Genomic DNA, 20,136 nt, shown 5'->3' on the forward strand with positions numbered 1-20,136 from the left:
CATCATCATGATTTGTCATCACAAAAAAAAAAAAAAAAAAATCCTTTCGCGAAGACATGGCAACCCGTGGCATAAAAAAAAAAAAATTATGCACATACCAGAGCTATCAACTCGAATATTCTTTCGAAGAAAATTGGAAGTAGTATTAACTTGGTGGATCCATGAGGCCACCACTTACCATTAGAGCGCTTAACGATTGCAGCCATCGGATGATACCGTGCTCAGTAAAGCAATGACGACGTTGATTCATGAACGCTGGAATATTTTAACTTCCCGCAGAGCAATTCTATGCAACTCAGTGGAAGCGAAGAACTCCATCAGCTTCATCTGCCGCTTTTTAATATCGCAGAGCAGCTGCCACGAGTCAACGACATCTGTTGTGTACGCCATACACGGCGGAGCAGGGCCATAAATTTAAGGCGAAGGTCCGGGCTTGTTTCATGACCATGCCGCACTTCACTGGCAGGTACCGATCGCGCATTTCAGCGACGTACGCCGCAAGCTTGGCCTACAGCTCCGGAGAGCGTCCACTTCGGCATGGTGAAAATTTCGCTTCGCTGCAGTCGCCACCCTTGCACCACCCGTTTGTGATTTGTTTCTTCGGCGTAAAGGATGGTAGCCCTCTTGAACGCTGCTGTGAACCAGTGGCGAACGATTAGTGGGCCTGGAGCACTCATGACGACTGGGGAAGCATAGAAGTAGCACGTAGCCGGCAGTCAAGTGGAACGCGTCAAACCACTGCCAATGCCTTTCAACAGAGAAAGAAACCCGCGAGCGGTTCTCTCCATGAACTACTGATACTCCCCGCAAGCGCCGCCGTTCTGAGCCAAATTTTTTTCTAGGTGGCTTTGTCTGAGCACGACCTACTGTACAGTAGGGGTGCTATTCTCGACACGCATGGCGGCTGCACGGCCGCCATTATCCGCCATGTTGACTCTCTGATTGGCTGTGGCGAGCTCACGTCCCTTGAAATTTGTGCCGGGAAATGGAAGTTTTGCAAAATGTCATTTTGCGTTTTCATCAAGATGACGAAACGTGATGTGGAGCTGCAAATTTTATGGACTAATACATTTTTTTGGTCCTTGGCAGATATATTGCGATGTTAGCGCTTCAAAAAAGAATGTGAGCGGTTGCGTGCAGAAGCCAGTGCAATGCACCTGCAATTGCGCGAATATGTGGTGGCGATCCGAGATATGCGCCATGCCAGCTTGCTGATTGGCTGAAGGAATATCTCGTGAGGAGCGTCACAGGAAGGGCTGTTTCGTAAACATAATTTTGACGATGCGTGACGTTGCGCTGGGCCGCCGTTGCTGAGATTTTCCGCCATAATTTTTGCTGCGACGAGCCGTGCGAATTATGCTAATGAGCAGCCATATGCAATGGCAGCCGAGAGGAATGCGTATCGCCACATTTTCCCCGTCGTTTGGCGCCACGAAAATCTTTTGTTCATAACGCGTGCTCATAGTATTTGCATCGCTCTCGGGTGATGTTGGTATTTGTGTTTGGGGCCATCGTTTTTTAAAAGAATACGTTTATACGAAATAATATTGGTTGAACATAGCAAACTTTCGGCAATGTTGTCCACTTTTCACTGCTGCATTTGTATTGTAATCAAGATAATTGCCTTTTCGCACAATCAGAAGTTATGACAACGGCCTCTTTCTAATTTATAAAAAGAAATGTACGCAAGGCGGCGCCTTGAAGTTTCCTCTGCGGTGCGAGTAACCAGCGAAACGAACAAGAGATGGCAGCGCCAGCGCTAGCGTCGCGCTAGTGGATATCTCTGGCGTGCGCAACGCTATCGGTGATATTCGGCCGTTTCTCAGCCAGCCGAGTCGGGCTGAGTCACTTGCGTTTCACGAGATAGCGATAACGTTGCCTAGAACGTGCGCGCATCACCACTGGTAGGTCGCGTATGTTGTCTCAAGCAAGAAAACAAGCGCGTTGGCGCCAACATGCGATGACTCATTCCATTTTCCGGGGACATGCATCCTAGCTATTGAAGCAGACGACGACTTGTACGCAGCAGACGACGGAAGCGAGAAGCGTTTTCGACAGAATAATCATACGCTTTGAGATAGCTGCTTTATTTTTACTGCGGAGGAAAACTGTTTTGCTTTATCGATAACGCTACATTCAGTGCCTTCATTTCAGTTTCTTAGGCGAAACGTCAAGTTGGCGTCAGGTTACGTAAGCAAAACGGGGCCACCAGCGCCATTTTGTTTGCATCACGCCTACGTCACGCATCGAAGAAAATGGCGGAATGTCCAGAATAGCGCCCTAGGGGCGCTATTCAGGAATTGCAGATGCATTGCATTGGCTTCTGCACGCTACCGCTCACATTCTTTTTGAAGCGCTAACATCACAATATATCTGCCAAGTACCAAAAAAATGTATTAGTCTATAAAATTTGCAGCTCCACGTCACGTTTCGTCATCTTGATGAAAACGCAAAATGACATTTCGCAAAACTTCCGTTTCCCGGCACAAATGTCAAGGCACGTGAGCTCTCCACAGCCAATCAGAGTGTAAACAAGGCCGATAATGGCGGCCGTGCAGCCGCCATGCGTGTCGAGAATAGCACCCTAGGTCGTGGTTCTGAGGGTAATGCCGCAAATGGGAACAGCGGCGCTTCCATCAACTATTGACACCCCCCCATGAGTGTTGCATGCACTGTAAAACTCTCAAAAATGTTGAAAAACCCTTCCGAAAAGCGAACAAACACGCGGGAAACTGAAAAGATACCGGTAGGGCCATAGAGCAAACATAAAATTGTAACTACGTTGTAGCCCCCGTTTGTCTCGCTTTTATTAGAGGGGCCATGTTTTGGTTTCGTTTGTAAGTCGACTCCCAAACTTCAGACTTTCAAATTTGAAAAAAGTGGTCGACTTACAATCGTGTAAATACGGTAACCAACCGAGAAAACGTGCCCAACGACCGCCGTTTGTAAACTTACTTCCGGTTGACGGTTTCCCGTTCCAACAGGCCGGTGACGTCATAGGGTGACGCGTTCCTGAACTTCTGAAGCACTCCGGCTAGCACTACATGAGCGCGTCCGCTGCGGGTTTCATACGTACAAGATAGATGGCGCAGCGGCACATTCTGCTCTAAGGCCTTCTGCTCCACGTATTGAAGCGCGCCGGGAAAATTTGAGCATTAAAGGGCGCATGCAAATCGCTGTACGCCCGGCTAAAGTTTTCGTCTGCCTGTCAAGGAGGCTTCTGGTACGTGCGTGCGATGCGCGAGGACTTCGTTAAATCGGAAGTACAGTATAAAGTGACCTCGTTAAATCGCGAAAAAGAAAATACATGGTTTTCAATGGGGCAGAGATTGGGAAAAATAAAAAGTGCGTTTTTCGAGAATTTCGTTAAATTGAGGATCGTTATATCAAGGTTCGACTGCAGTGCACAAGGAAATTTTTGAAGGTATTAACATGGCATCATCTAGCCTGTGAGAAAAAAATGGGGGGTGGCAGAAAGCATACACGGTGAATGGGAGTGGGTTGGTCTTTAAAGGGGCGTTAACCTTAGCAGATTGGTGTAGGTGTCGTCGGGGCATTATACAGAAGAAGTGGTATGACTGTATGGTGGAGAGAGAAAGAGAGAGAGAGAGAGCTTAATGAAGGACGTGCCGGTTGGCTACCATACACACATAAGGAGAGAAAAGAAAAATAATAGTTAAAGAAAAATAATAGTAATTCACAGTCAGTCGCAGAGGAATCTCCACAGTCACAAGTGTTCATACAATCCAGTGTCCTTCAAGAAGCGCAGAAGGGTTTTTGTGGCCTTTTGCATGCAAAAATGCATAGGCCATGGTCCAAGGATCTTTTTATTCTGAGAGCGCTCTGCTAAAGTACGTCATTGAGTGTCAAACGATGGGCAGTGACACCAGAAGGTGCTCTAGAGTCTTATTCCACCCGCACAAATTGCACACTGCACTGTTGGCCATTCCTATCAGGAATGAATATGAATTTGTAAAGGCGACGCCCAACCACATGCGACACAGTAATGTTGTTTCGCGACGGGAGATTCCAGGGGGCACAGACAATATTACATTTTAGACAATCGTGGTCATTTATGTGAAACACTGTATAACAAGATTTCAGTGAAGTGCAACCCTTTAAAGTTGAAATATCAGCATGTAACGCACCTGTGTTTTCGCTGCTGTAGGCAGGCAGTCATGGCTTCATCGATGCTTGAGAGGTCCTTGTTCAGCTTCATAACTTCAGGGTCAGGCTCTTGGCTGTCCACACCGCCAGCAAAGTTGCCCTGTTGGCCAAACATGCACTCACTTCAAAGCTCAAAAACTAAGCATAGTTTTCCAAACTCTGTATGGGCCCTTTACTACCCAACAACTCAAGCCAGCAAATTGTGAGATGCACAACTATCCCAGAAACACCTATAAGCCCATCATAGTTGCAGATCAGCAAGTAAATTGGTCTTACTGAATGGATAAATGAAGCATTTTCATTCCTAACACAGACTATCCAAAACATTTAGACAGACAAGACTTCACTGCAAGCGTAAGCAGAAATAGGTAGTATCAAGAATTAAAAAAAATAAAGGTTGCCATGGGTTCAGTCTAGCAACAGTGATACAGTGCCAATTTACCAAATTTAAAGACAGGACAATGTAAGACAAGCCAGTTCTCTCCACCTGATTATTCTAGCCTGTCATGAACTTGCTCTTAGCGCCATGTGACTTATGGGCCACAACTGACTAGTTTGTATTGTCCTGATTCTTAAGGCTTTTGAGGCATTATGAATGAATAAGACGTATCAGTCTAGCAGCACTCACTTGTATAGTTACAGGTAGGAGGTAAAAGAAACAGTGTACTCGCACTTCCAGGTGCAAAACCAAAAGGCAAGTATCAGCTATTTCTTGAAAGTCTTTTGCCAGCTCTTCCAATGTCCTGAAGAAATAATGAAGGAGAATGAAACTTCCCACAAAGAAATTTTCTGTTTCAAGCATAAAAAGATGGTGAATGCTTACTGGACAGTTGCATCAGGTACTGGTGGCAAATCCTGAACCTGCAAGAACAGTGATTTATTTAAACAGGGTTTCTACAGCTGCCTCAAAGCATGCCCACACACCCACACAAATTCAACCTGAACATGTTATCTCACCGCAATGCTCGCAATTACCTGTATAGTATCTGTATAAGTGCTGCTTGACATACATTATACACAAGGTCAGGGAAAGGGCAGGATCAGTTCTTTTAAAGCGAAGCTTTCTTTGCCGCTTCCTTCGACTCTCCCACTGCTGCTGCTGCCGCTGTCTGGCACGCCGCATTGGGGGGTGGTTCAGAGCATATATGTATAGACGAGAGCGTGGCAGAGAGGAAAGACGATGTGAGAAACTCGTTTGGACCTTTGCACCGCATTGAATATGCACAATGTTCTCTGGAGCTCCCTGGGCATCGCCACATTAGCCTCTTGACAGCTGTAATTATCCGTGATCCCCCCGCAAAGGCATTGCAGAAATTGCGGCACTTACCTTTACTACTAACGTGCAAGTGCAGAGGGAAGCTATATAGAATAGCAGAGACGAGGGGGGAGAGGAGGCAGAGAATGGGTAGAACCAACGCAGATGCGAAACGAGTGAATAATAAAAGAACACCACGGTGTCAAAATTAATCTGAGTCTGCCACTACAGTGTACCTCATAATCCAATTGTGGTTTTGGCACGTACAACCCCATAATTCAATTGAAGTTTAATACTTCTGCCATGGTGTGATGTGCCATGCAAGGTAATGAATATGCTCAACCCTCTCAGAGGTTATGAAGTATGGCGCACCACAACGCCTCAAGCAAACACTTCCCCCTGTGTGTTCTCTGTATTACGCAGACAAACAGCAGTGGTCCACACAAAGTAATGCTTAACATCAACTCCCCACTCTCGTGTTGGACTAAACGTTGTGAAATTAAACATTCGCCATCAACATCACCGGTAATTATCGTCAATCAAAGCAAACAGCACAGAAAGCTTCACCTACAGTATAGGAGAAAAGCAAATGAATGTGTGTTGGAAAATAGTTGAAGACAGCTGGGGTTATACAGTTAGCACAAAGACAGTAGAGCTACAGCAGGCTCTGCATTCCATTGTATACCTCACGCTGCTAATTGTGACAGCTGCCAAAGTGTGCTCAATCACATTATGTAGGTGTTTATTTTCATTTTGCTTATCAATAATAAAATTCAAATAAGAGATTTCAGCAGCATGTCGACCTACAAGTAACCTGTCGCAAAACTATCAAATAAAATGTGTGGATGTTCTAGTACACAGAGGCAGCACCAAGAACCATGCAGAACACATTATACACAATACAAGAGCAAAGAAACACTTACATAAGTAAAAGAAATTACTAACATGTTTACCATGAAGAATGTCACTCATTTATGCATGAAACACCACATAAAGATGATAAAAATTGATTACAACAATTGATTACAGTAGACGGCAGTATCTAGTAATGTAGTCATGAGTTCAAAGCAATGTTCTATAAGAATGTACACAGTTGTTGCTCAGCAATGGGCCTGTCACTGTTGCTCAGAAATGCGCAAAACCATGTGTATTCAGCACATCTTTGTGCTTGCTTGATACTTCTGACAACCGTGAGTATAAAACTGCGCAGTGCCTTGTGATAACCATAATAAAGGAAGAGCCAGCAGCATCTCTTTGTACAATGGCTTCTGCTAATACCAAACGTTTTTCTCACCTTCTTTCATGGTGTGTAGAAACAAGGCTACCACATTCTGACCATGCGAAATCCCCGAGTAAAAGCTTAAGAGGATCCTTTCTCTTAGACAAAAGCTACCAATACACTGAGCACTGTTTTGCTGTAAGCTGCTTTAAATGGAGCAACACAGTCAACGAACATGCAGAGCATTTATAACCTCTTCATCCTCTTCCTTTTAATACAGGGGGAGAGATGAGGGCCACTATGATCATCTCTGCTTCTTTGTTGCTATATTTACTACACAATCTCACATACCTGTTTAATACAGTGCAATGCAACCAATAAATTAACACAGTGAAATTAATAAACACACTTGCCAACACATTTGTGACTGGCAAAGAAAATAAACAGAAGTATCACAGTTTAGACGCATGAGGCATGGCTAACAATTTGCAGTAGTACATATGACTTACTAAGACTTGTAAATTGCAATGAATGGCTCACACCAACTATCTTACAGGAGCAGATGAACCAGAGAAGAGGAAGGAACCTGACCAACATAAAAGAATATGAAAGTCAAAGGGCTCCGGTGTGTAACACTGAATTAATTGTCTTTAAAGAGAAAATTGGCGTGCCACTGTATTTAGTCCAAAGCTACTGCTTTGAAAATATTAAAAACAGTAGAAATTTTTAACAGAGCATTAGCCTATGCGACGAGCGTTGCCGTATATCGGCTGCCAAGACTGCCTGCGCGGGCTCTGCCAAGTTTTGCAGGCACGCGCAGTACGTGGAGCTAGCAAGTGGAAAGCGAAGTCACCTTTCTCTTAAACGCTCTCTTTTCAACAGAAGCATGCTCCTCCCTCTTTTCTGGACCCTTTATATTGTAATACATCAGATTCCTATACATGGCTGCTATTGGCCAACAGCTGACATCAATCAAGAAGGGTGTTTGGATCAGTGCGCTTCTTCCTACTGTTACTATGCATATTTATTCACAAAGTCTCATAAACAGGCTGAAGTAAGCGAAAATCTGCTTTCGAATTTCGATAATAATTACATACTTCCAGAAGAAGCTGACTATCATCTGCTTATGCTTTGCCACAGCCACCCATGTAGCAATTAAACTTTGGCCACCCTTAGAGTGTACTAGAATATAGTTGAGTGGGATGAGCGGTTGAGGCGGTGCATGCTTTGCAGTGAAGAGCATGACGACAAAAAATACTGTGGTGACGCTGTGATCGAAGTGGATTGGGCCACATCAACTTTGCACCATTGGAAAGTGCTGGCGATACTTCTCGGAGGGGTCACTCGTACTACTTTGCGCGCTGGTATATGCATTGAGACCGCTCAGACGGTGTATATAATTGTGTATGACATGTATTTATGCCTTAGGAATACGTAGGTGCCTTTCTTTCAATGTTTAATTCATTTTTTTAATGCCACTAGGTGATTGTATGTGCATTGCAGCCACAGTGTCAGCTTTCATTCTACTATGTTATTGTACGGTTCCCTTTGGTGAACAAATATTTTTCTCATTCTTCAAGCACCATGTATCTATCTCTATTGTGTATTTTTGCGCATGTAGTTTTCTATAAGTAGGTTTTGCGAAATGGAGACGGAAAAACATATGTAAATTTCCTGCTTGCCGCTTCAAACAATTAAAACATATCTGTCCCCTCTGGTGCCCTGTACTTACATTTACAAGAAGTATTCTTTTAGGAAGAGAAAAAAAAAGCCAGTGCAACCTTCCACTCATGTTTCAGTCTCCCTCACATAACTGAATGCGAAACGACTGGTACAGGTTCTTTTATTGTGGTCGGACCTCGGGTGCCGAAAACAGTTTTAAGTTGCCATTATATATGCTAATTGTTGGCCCGTAAGCCGTGTGAAATTTTTTGTCCAGTCCATGCTTAAGAACAACAGCAACAAAAAGCGGTGCGGTAGCCTAATTAGTGGCTACATAGTGGATATGGCGTTTCACTTCTAAACTTGGGCTCACGGTTTCAAACCAGGTCGCAGAATAGGAATGAAATGGAAAAACACTCACGTATTTCTGTTCACGTGCATGCTAAAAAACCCCAGGTGGTGAAAACTGAATAGGGTGCCTCATGATCATATCACAAGACCTACAACACTAGAATTTATTTAATTATAAAAAACAAAACAAGGTAGCTGCATCCTTCAGCTTTTTTCTAGGGGGGTAAACGAAAGAAATTATTCTAGAGTCTGATTTCTGAGAAAAAAAAAAATGTTAGCTTATCTTATATTTCATACCTAAACGTAATGCCATTCCCAACTGTATGTCCGGTCAACTACTAAGCAGCATCTGTATTATAAATGGCTGTCTTCAGTTATCTGGTGCACTATCATAAGGACAATAATCAAGCAAATAAAGGAACAACACGCCTCACATACATGTAGAGATACTTGTAGATCTGCTGTGTTCATTGAAGATAAGTGTGGTACCACATTGGGTGCCCACTTTTAATGGGTAGCAGATATGGTGAGACTGTCAAAAAAATGTTTTACTTGCCTGTCATAAGTGAGCAGATTTACAGGCTGCCCCAAAATGGGGTGTTTATATTGAATGACGGCTAGGAACTTGTTCAGCAGAACCAATTAGCACCAGTACGTTAATTTTCTCAGGAACTGGTGCGCCTCTGCGCAACAGCCACGGCTCTCGAGCAACACAATAATTCGGAATAAGAGTCCTTACTTGCATCGGCCCCTCACCTTTGACACTTGAAAAGTGCTGTCATGCGTTACATTAGAATGGAAATGGCTATTTTATAATTTTTAATACAGTATAACCTCGTTAATTCGGACTTCACAGGATCGAAAAAAATGTCCAAATTAACCGAATGTCGAATTATCGAGGGCATCAAGAAAATGATAAGCAAATGCACAATGCGTCACCATGCCTTTATTTATTTAATGAATCAGCAAATCCTGTTTCTATTTTACACAAAAGCAGTGTGGAAGCTTCAATTCTCATTTCATGACTGATCAGCACTCGCAGCAGCGAAGGCCTCGCGACTTCCTTCACAGCGCGGCCACAGTGCGCGTCTTCATTTCAAACGCTTTTCACTACCGCGCGCATATCCCAATTATATCTTCGCCAGTGTCGCCGCCCATCACGCTGTAGACAGTGCTCTTCATCCTCGACAGCTTCGCACTGAGTAAAAACAAAACTACTATAAAAGAATCAACATTTGGGCAAATTGGTACTGGTTGAACATCTTGAAGGGGAAGTGCAAGACGACAAAGACAGAAGGCAGGACACACGTGAGTTTAGTGCTGTCTTGTGTGTTTCCTGCCTTTTGTCTTTGCCGTCTTGCACTGCCCCTTCAAGATGGTAAATGAAACTACTGTTTGCCGCAACTGTTGCAAATGAGACTGTGGCCGCTGTCGACGCGATCATGCACAGCGACCTTGCAGTTCTGAAGGCATGCGGCCGACGCGCAGCCGATGACCGCACAGAGTCAAAACGAAACTACTGTTTGACACAACTGCTGCAAATGAAACTGCAGCTGCTATCAATGCGATCATGTATGGCAAATACGCAGTCGTGAAGGCATGAGGCCAATGCGGTGCTAATGCGGCGGTAAACGCAAGAAGAAAGGCTCTAAAGGCACAAATAGGCACGATGCATTCTGGCATTGCTGTGATTCATGCACGATTTCCACTGATGACTATGACGATGCAAACTCCGACACTTTGTTTTGGTGAACGCTAACGCCGTTTTTGCTCTTTTGCGTCGCACATTTGCGGCACTCTGCACTCACCGAGCTCCGAGAGTTGTCCAAATTAACCGATGTGTGGCCAAATACGTCCGAATTAATGAGAGTTTCATTGCATTAAATAATGCGTACACCTGCATACACCAAATATGCAGTTGAAATAAAGCACCATTATAAGAGCGTACACACGCAATCGGTCTCAGCGTCTGCAGCGAAATTACATTGAATATGCCCATAAAGTGCATCTCCGCCCCAATCCAGTTTGCTCGCAGCGCCCTCGCACAATTTTTCCACACGCGGCGCCTCGGTGGGAAAGCGTGGTTCAGCCCAATCAACCATTGTCTAGTACACTCTACACTCTAGCCACCCTGCTTATCAGTGTCGTAGCCGTCGGTTCTCGCTAATTTCGGCTAGTTTTGAGCGCTCAACTAGCCTTCAACCCTGCAAAACTTAAGGCCAGACCACACGCACGCTTGCCAGCGCACGCTCACTCCTGGCCGCTCCTGGTTAGATGCCTCGGCAGACTTATCGATAGTGCTTCAAAATGTACAAGTTGGATATGGCTACTATCCATTGGTCAAGCTGGTGAAGGACAAAGCTAGTCCACAACACGTAGTATGGTTAGATGAGCAAACGAGCGCAAGCCCGCGCTCAAGACTTGTCGTGCACAAAGCAAACGCTGTGCATATGCACTACAGTTGCATGTAGCTGCGGTCTCCCATGTAGCATAGATACTGTGGCTGCCACAGGGTACCACGACGAGTCCATTGGCTAAGCTCGCTGAGGACAACCACGTTTGGCTTACTTTTGGCACGTCGTAATGTGCCAAACCGGAAGTAGTGCCGCCTACGTTAACATCCAAAATCAAACTTGAACTCTGCACCGTGGTGACTTTCAGTAGGAGAAGTATTTCGGGCATGCCCCACTCCGCTGTAGTCTTCGCAGTGCAAGGCATCGAAGAAGGAGTGGAAGCACTACGAAGGGCATGTTTGATTGCCAAGAACTCTACTTCTACTGAACGCATTGAAGTACTTTTTGCAGCAACATAGTTCTTTAATAGCCTATTTTACCTTCAGATGCATTTCTCCATTTCGATAAAAAGTGGTTCAGGGCCCCTTTAATAGAACATAGAACATCCAAGTGTTTAATTATGGCATTGGCAGTACCTTCCTGCACCACATTTACTGCTATAACCACTTTCCAGGCCTAACCTTAGGGAACGACTTCTGCACTGGCAGAGATAGCAGGCACCTCAGAGTTGCTTTCTCTCCTACACACACTATATTTTTTCCTCTTGTGCTTGAGTTGCATATGCAAGCTCAAGGCACCGGAGGAGGACTTGCATAGTCTTTTAATGGTCCCCATTCCTAATTGTGAACACCTTCACCCCAAGCACAGCAATGCACTTTCTCGTTAACAAAAGCTGCATGGAGCAGCTACAACTCATACATTGCAAGCTTCACCTCTACAGTTTCTAGTGATCAATAAACCACTAATTGGCTAGTCCAGCTTGCACGCCACAAATAGCTTATGGCCTTGCAAAAACATTGCTAAAAGAGAATGCTGCGGTGCAAGGCAACTGAAGAGGCAATAAGCTGTTTCCTATTACCAGGAGGATTTGCTAGTAAGATGGCAAATCCCGCTCAGACTCCCTTAAATGCAAGAGCACATGCATGCCTACTGGCGCATAATATTTAATAATCACTGCCAGCTGGGTGTGAGGTATGCATGCCTATCCCTACAAGTGTCATCAACAGTGTCGATGACAGTCAGCTGGCATCCATGTGCTGCAGTTTGCAGGGGACACTAAGCAGAGTTTACCAACTTACTAGCAAACCCTGCTGGGAATATGGGCAGGCTTATTAACTCTCAAATTGTTATCTAAGCATTTCATGCTTCACCCTACTTCAATATCAAAATGTCAAATTTTTATGAAGTTGGAATTAATTGTGAGCACAACATGAGCAAGAAAGGGACAAATTCCAGAACAGTGCTATTCAGCAAACTACTGAAAATAACAAAGGTGTACACACCGATTCTCTTGGAGAAGCAAGAACATAAGTTGATCCACGTTGTTTTTGTATATGCACTACACAGCTAGCCATGCTCTGTATTCGTGAGCTCAGCCATTCCTAGGTGGGGGAAAAAAAGTTCACTTTTCATTCATACTTCATTGGAAAATCTGAGACAGCCTCGCTCTATTTAACCCACTCCTCTTCGATTTCCACATTACATTTTATTTTATTTTGTATTTTCCCGGCACGAAAGTACTGAAACCAAGACACCATTTTTCAATGCCTGGCAGCTTGAATAGTCGAATTTTGGTGAACAAGCAGATCCCATTTCATGTGATGTCTGTTCTTGAACACTTCGTATTTTGAAACCAAAGTGTCTTTGCTTGTTCAAAAATAGCCCACAACAAGTGTTCTATATTGTCAAAAGATGGATGACATTGATTAAAACACTGAGGGAAAAATGTCGTCAGTCATCAGCATTAGGCCCAATACTAGCATTGACCAATTAAAGTAATGACTTGTGGGTTACACTTCTCATTTTTCAACAAGAGACGTGTATTTATATGAGCATTCCAGTTCAGGCCATATATAAATTTCACCAGGCATTTGAAATGACTCATTACTTCAAGATTATGCATCCAAATTATTGTTTTATGTATCAAAATCGAATACCATCGATCCAGCCCAACAAAACTGCAACACGATTTTGATGAACAATTCAACTGAAATTGACAAGCCCAAACTCACTTAGAAGCGGATCTGATCACTTATGCCTGGGCACAATTTAATGTGCATTAAATGCATCAGCAGCAAGTTCTATGGTTTAGGCACTTCCCATTACAGGAGATGTCAGTGCAAGGTCTACAAAATAATCAGTGCAACACTAAAAACTTGGCAAACAGTCGTCATACAATTTCTCTCTACTGCCATATTTGCCAAGAGCACTTCACAGCTCCTCCCACTGCTTTAAACACCAAATTCTAGGAATGTGCAAATACCAAATTGTAGATTTCTTATTGAACATCAAATTGAACCAAGAAAAACAATAAATGTCGAATTGAATAGTAAACATCAGAAAATGTTTCGTAAAATTTAATGCTTACAAATTTTGGGCAAGAAACTACAGTGCTGCAGATGTTTGGAAGTGTCCTAGCATTGCATAACAAGAACATAGCAAGCTATCAGTAACATAGGTGCATAGAAATCTCGACATACAGATTGATCTACTCTTATTGAATTCTGAGGTTTACATGCCAAAACCACAATTTTATTATGAGAAACGCCGTGATGGGGACTCCAGATTAATTTTGACCACCAGGGGATCATTAACATGCCCCCAATGCGCGGGACACAGGACACAGGTGCTCTTGCACTTCGCCCCCATCTAAATGCAGCCACCAAAGCCGGGATTTAATCTTGCAACCTTGTGTTTAGCAGTGCAACACCACAGGTGCTAAGCCACCACGGCGAGTGGTCTACTCTTATTAAAGGGAACACTAAGTTAGTATGCCAGCAGAGATTACAGCTCAGTTATATTATATGAAGGTCTGGAAAATATTCGTTTTTTTTTATCAGTAGACTATTTTTTGAATAGAATCGAAGTGCTTTTTTAAAATTTTATAGTAATGAATTAGTGACGCTCTGTTGTACTGAACGCTAATAAGCTTCTCAGTTTAATAGTGGACCTGCGTTTTGCGGCAATCCTTTATTTACTACATAGAAAGTATTGTTTTCCGGTTTTTCTCTAAAATGCAGAAGGGCTATCCCAACTTTAAGGCAGGTGGCTTATCGCAAGGCCAACCTGCGCAACGGACGAAAGGACCGTGCGTCACATGACATGCATTGGCGGCGCCGACAATAAAGCGCAGGCGCTGTCCGCTCCGTTTCATTGTCAGGTTCAGCGTGACTTACCACCTGTCAAAGATTCTACAATTTGCACGGTAACAGCAAGTTCGCGTGACGTGAAGTGAGACTATTGCTAGGGTGGCATTGAGCACGAGGGGCTCCACGGCACGTGCGACATATGGCACAGCGCGGGTCTCTACACCAAATATATCTAATATTCGAGAAATTTAATGGTAGATATTCGATTTGCAAATTGAATTATTATAATGTTCACTACTCGATTCGATTTGGTGAGATTTGATATTCGCACACTCCTGGCAATTTCTTTTTATGCATCCATCTGTTCAGTACATACACTCTTATTACGCTATATAACGGAAATTTTATATCCCGAAGCTGCCACGGCAGAGGATTCTGGCTTAAATTTTGCTACCTGAATTTGCTTAGTATTTGCCTACATCCAGTGCAAAGACAGCTTTTCTTGAGCTGCACCATGTACTTCGACCTTGGAGCAGTGCTGCTAGCGCATCCCATAAAACGAAGGTGCTCTTAGAAGTCCTCTAGGACACTGGCCTCAACCAGGAATCCTAGCTACTTGTTGCGGTGTTTGCTTCTCCATGTTCAGTGTGTTATTTCTATGCGTGAAAGGGTCATTTCAAGCACCAACTTTTTCATCTGGAGTAACAGGCTAAGCATATGGCAAGGGAAAGATCTCCAGAACCTACTTGAAATGTCTCTCTCTCTAAAGGTGTCTGCATTTTGTCCCTACTGTAATTTGGTTACCAGGGCTGTGAAATTAAGCCTGCGACTTTGTGGTAGGAAGTGGATCAGAGCATCTAAGCAGAACAGATTATGTCAACTGTAGTGGGAAGGCCATGCTTTCTGAGTGGGTGGTCATGTACATGCAAAAAAAAACTTAGGATTGATCTTGAAAAAGGGGCTGGTTTGATACACCGATGTCTCACAAAGCACACGACTGCATGTGGTTGGCCTTTCTAAATTTCACCATGACACAGAGCCAGTGACAAAAGTAAAGGTTTTGCAGTAACATCCGTACAAGGCTTTCCTGTAGCTGAGCCAGCACCCGCAGCTGGGCCACATCTGAGAGGATTTCATGTGGAGGGATGAGTGTGCCACTCGCCAAGTTCCCAATAAGGATCTCAGACTCCTTCTTGTTGCGCAGCCGCACTTCTTCAGGTGACTCCTCAACATCCACAGCTGCCCGGTTCTCCTTCATCAGCTGCAAGTTGGCCCAGTTGGGAAGAGACCTACACACCATGGAGATACTGACATGTTAAGTCTAGGTCTTGCAGGGCCAGTTTACACATTTCAAAAAATAGCAAACAGCCATAACTTCATTGCATGCTCAATAGTGCTCACAAAATAGGTTCCATATTGAGGAAATGAATTCCATGAATCTGCTGAATATTTCTTGCTCCCACAATCAATGAACCCTTTGATAGGCATTGTTACAAATGTATGGTTACAAATGTATGCTTCGGGCTGTCTTGAAACACTGCACAGTGACAATTGTAGGCAAACAAATTAATTCATAGAATATGAATAAATCAAAGCGAGTGATCTTTTTACGGGTATTTTTACGGGTATATAAGCGCAGTGCCAGGTCACAGCCAACACGATACACACATTTTAGCTGCTATGGTAACAGGCACCTCAGGATCATTACCGGACCTCAAGAGTGGCTGGTACACCACCATATCGAAACTGCACTCACACTAACTTCGAAACTAAAAGAGAGGAAGCAAAAGTGAAATGGGCAATGCACAAAACGAACACCTGCCACACTCCTCTCTACAAACTCTCCTGCTGCCTTCCTCACCACCACCCCAGTGGATTGCTCTTAGCCAGCACTTTTCATTCTTCTTTGTGCCACTTGTTCTGCCTCTGCAAGACTTCTAACATCCACTCAGTACGCCACAATAATATCGCCATCACTAATAGCATGAAAGAAGATAGGTATGCAGGCTATTGACATCCAAAAGAAAACCACTCGCATAGCCCTACATGAGCTAAAAAAAGAACAGATTACAGATAAAACAGATTACTCATTTCAAATTAATGAAAGTCAACTGTACACGAAGTCAAAGAAAGTAAACAAGCATCTTCCACTCAGCCACCAACTCATACTTGAATACAGACGACAGATTTTTTGGACAACCGATTTTTCGGACATGCCCGATAATTTGGACGCCTTTGCAGCACCACCACAGTACCCCATAAAGTATATGTATGAAAAGGTCTGAAATTTCGGACGCAAGAAGCCTTTGCCGTCCTATTTTCCAGGCTTTTTGCCATGACCGCAGGTCCAAAATGGCTTGAAGCCGCTACTGCCACCATTTTGATTAGCTTGTCGCCTTGAACAGGCGCTCTCGCACGCAGATCCGCTGACAGCCGTAGGCACCACAGCGGCAACGCTAGGCCTAGCTACTTCGACATTCAATACCAAGCTGCTTGCTGTTTGGTGCCGTGTTTTTTATTAAAACAATCCGCCACTATTAGCAATGGCACCAGCTCTGCCTTTGTAATCCTTCCCAATGGTTTTGAAGCTTGGAAAGCACGACACGTAGCATAATGTCTGTTCCTGAAAGTCAGCTTCGTCTCAATATAACAGTGTTACGTGGTGAAGCATACGCAGAGTATTGTGGTGAATCGTACCAAGAGTGGGAAGAGGCAATTGTCACGGAACACAGCATTAATTCCTAAATTATACATGTGTGCATCCGCTGTCTCCTGTCACAGTACGAGCACCGATACGCCTAACAAGTGAACTAGCAGGCCTTCAGAGCGATTTCAGACGTGCCTGTGGCAGATTTGAGCCCTTAAAGGCAGTAAAAGGCATGCATTCGTTTTTTTCGAACTGCCTGATTTTTCGGACGTTTTCGCGGCCCCTAGGTAGTCCGAAAAATCGGACGTTGACTGTAGTTACTTAAACACTGACTGTAGTTTCTGCATGGTGTGTCGGTATTGACACTCACACATACTATTACATTCAAATACTTTCATATCATGCTTTGCAGCAATACCTGCTGCTACAAAGCGATGCACAACTCCATGCACTGTCCTATACAATTAAAGGAATCCCAAAGCACTTGGTTACGTGATATATCCCCTTGAAGTTTTCAGCATATATTATTCTTTCCGAATATCACCAATGTTTTGCTGCTTCCTCAACTGCAGTCTGAATGTTTCAGAGCTATTAAAATTTCTGAACAGCTTCAAGCTCCCCAAATTTCATAGGCCAGAAGACAACCTGCTGGCATTTTCTGAGGCTGCTGACAGCCCGTGGGAATCAATTGGAAAAGAAAAGGAAAAAAAAAAAAAATGGGACCAATTCACAATGACTATCAATGGAAATGCGTTTAGTATTGAATCAATATAGCGACAATGTATTGCCACTGTCAAAATGAGTTGTGTGTGAGGCGTGTACTGCAGCGAGACTCCTCTTTGGAGGAGGAGGAAACAACTTTATTGAAGATAGAAGGGGAAGGGGGATGCCAGGCTGGGGAGGGAGCTAGGTTAGGACCCATGGGGTTGCCACCTTAGCTACCCATTCCGCCAGCCTGACTTGTTCTTGATATACTAGACTCCTTAACGTCTTCTCCCACTCTTCAGCCAAGGGGGGCTCGTCGCATTAGGTTTTATAGTGGTAGGTTATTGGCACACCCCCACGTAATGTGTTCCATGCCGGCTTGTTCTAGGCCACACTGCCTGCAGCTTGAGACGTTATTGTCCTTTAGAATGGCAGTGAGCGGTCTAGGGCTCAAAATACATCTAGCTCGCACCTTTCTTATGGAAATGGAGGTTCCTCCCCAGTCTTTGAATATGGGACCTCCTAGAGTTACTTTTTCTGTACAAAAATTTCAATCTCATCAATAAACTGAAACTGAATTGACTGTTCCCTATTAAGCACACTGCAAGGTGTGGGGTACTGGCGTATTTCCTCTCTCAGTCTATTAAGATGTTCTCCGTAGCTTAGGCACTTTTCTTGGCTCCCTGGTGAAGTCTGCCGCTCCGATCTGTTTGTGGTTGAACGAGATGGTGAGGTGAGCAGCTTCACTACCGGGGTTAACCTCATGGCCTGGGACCCATATTAGTTTGACTACCGATTACGGTTCCGTTAGTCTTATTTTTGCAGAGAGGACAATGTATCATGCTTCCCTGGGAACACTCGGCACCATCTAGCGGTGCTGCTATGAAGCCTGCACAGGGTCTCCGAAATATTTGCATGGTGTACCGGTGTGTGTGAATACTGAGAAACGTGTCATGCCGCAGCCGGGATCCTCTCTTGCACTTATTTTATTTATTTATTTTACAATACTGCCACTTTCAGCCGAGAGCCTAGCAGACGGGCATGAACAATTTCTTTCCCGTACATAAATACACGTGCGGCGAGCTACACAAAGAATGAAAAAGCAACGATATTTAACAAAATACAAAAGATAAGGTAGATAATGTATACAATAGAACACTAAACAAAGAAGAATAAAATGAACAACAACCGGGGCACATCATAGACAAAGCAAAAACGTGAAATATTTGGGAACAAACAAGTGTATACAATGTTTTTTTTCTTAGAACTGTCAGTTTAACATAAAGAGAATAGGGAACAAACATTAGAAGTCGTTAATAATCTTTTGTGATGAGCTCCAGCTGTGAAACGAACAGGGATAAAGAGTTTGTCGCTGTTAATGACGAGTTAAGTTTATTCCATTCTCTGATTACCCGAGGAAAGAATGAGTACCTGAATGCGTCATTAGAAAAGGAATACACAGTCAACTCCCATTAATACAAAGTTCACGGGGACCGCAAAAAACTTCGAATTAAACGAACTTCCAATTAAGCACAAAACACAAAAAACAGCACTTTATTTGTGGCGAAATCGAGTATTTTCTCTAAGAAAAATAGTCGGTCATCTTGCTTTGCTTCTTCTTGCCGAATCGTGCTGCTGAAAGCAAGTTCTGCAGGCTGTAGATGTGGCAGAACGCTTCTTCCGTGTTACCTTCAGCGGCAAAGAAGCGCTCCGCAAGAGCAAGGCCCACAGCTACATCGGCAGCCTTAGGTTGCGGCTCGCCTTCAACGTCATCGTCGCTTTCCTGGGTCGCTTCCTGGGGCCAAATAATCTCTACAATTTCGCTATCCGTCAGCGCACCGCACGCTTCGACCACCTTGTCTACGGCGACGTAATCTTCAAAATTGACGTCCCCGAGAGCATCACCAAAATCAGTGCCGTCAAGCTCGCTTGTTGACGCTTCCTCCGCTGAAATTTCAGAGGCATCCTCCGAAGAAGCTGCCACAAAACCGCAAGCCCTGAAGCAGTTTGCGATTGTTTCTTGCTTCACACGATCCCATGCTCACGCCAACATGTGGATGGCACTAAGCAGGCTCACCTCGTACTTTGTGGAACTATACATACACAAAATCATGCGCTCGAGGAGGTGCCGCCTATACAGGACTAACATTCTTGATGATGCCTTGGTCCATTGGCTGCAAAACAGTCGTGTTTGCAGGCAAAAATGCGAGGCGTATTGCACTCAAGGCTGGCACATTCACGTGAGCACTGCAGTGATCGACAAGGAACAACATCTTGCGGTTCGAAGCAGCAAACTTGCGGTCCAATTTGCTTATCCAGCTCTTGAAGATTTCGGCCGTCATCCACGCTTTTTTGTTCGCCTCATAGTCCACAGGCAGCGTCTTCACGCCTTTAAAACATCTCGGCTTCGCGGCTTTCCCGATCACAAGTAACCGACATCGTTCCGTGCCAGTCATGTTTGCCGCGATCAGCACCGACACTCTCTCCTTGCTGCGTTTGCCCCCAGCACAGTCGTCGTCCTTGAATGT

The 20,136-nt window shown here is 44.2% G+C and overlaps 1 protein-coding gene across 4 annotated transcripts in view; it reads right to left on the reverse strand.

Annotated features, from left to right (window-relative positions):
* Sec8 (exocyst complex component secretory 8) overlaps positions 1 to 20,136 on the reverse strand; it is a 130,844-nt gene that overhangs the window by 16,161 nt on the left and 94,547 nt on the right. For 2 of the 4 annotated variants that reach the window (XM_075676611.1, XM_075676612.1), the window contains 5 exons: positions 15,335 to 15,545; positions 12,451 to 12,549; positions 4,991 to 5,028; positions 4,796 to 4,910; positions 4,149 to 4,267 (listed from right to left, as the gene is read on the reverse strand). In XM_075676611.1, coding sequence (XP_075532726.1) covers positions 4,149 to 4,267; positions 4,796 to 4,910; positions 4,991 to 5,028; positions 12,451 to 12,549; positions 15,335 to 15,545 — 582 coding nt within the window. Of the gene's footprint in view, positions 1 to 4,148; positions 4,268 to 4,795; positions 4,911 to 4,990; positions 5,029 to 9,612; positions 9,853 to 10,443; positions 10,552 to 12,450; positions 12,550 to 15,334; positions 15,546 to 20,136 lie in introns of those variants that run through there. The other 2 variants (XM_075676613.1, XM_075676614.1) reach the window with 2 other exon arrangements.

Source organism: Dermacentor variabilis, unplaced genomic scaffold (genome assembly GCF_050947875.1).
Source record: "Dermacentor variabilis isolate Ectoservices unplaced genomic scaffold, ASM5094787v1 scaffold_12, whole genome shotgun sequence".
NCBI lineage: Eukaryota > Metazoa > Arthropoda > Arachnida > Ixodida > Ixodidae > Dermacentor > Dermacentor variabilis.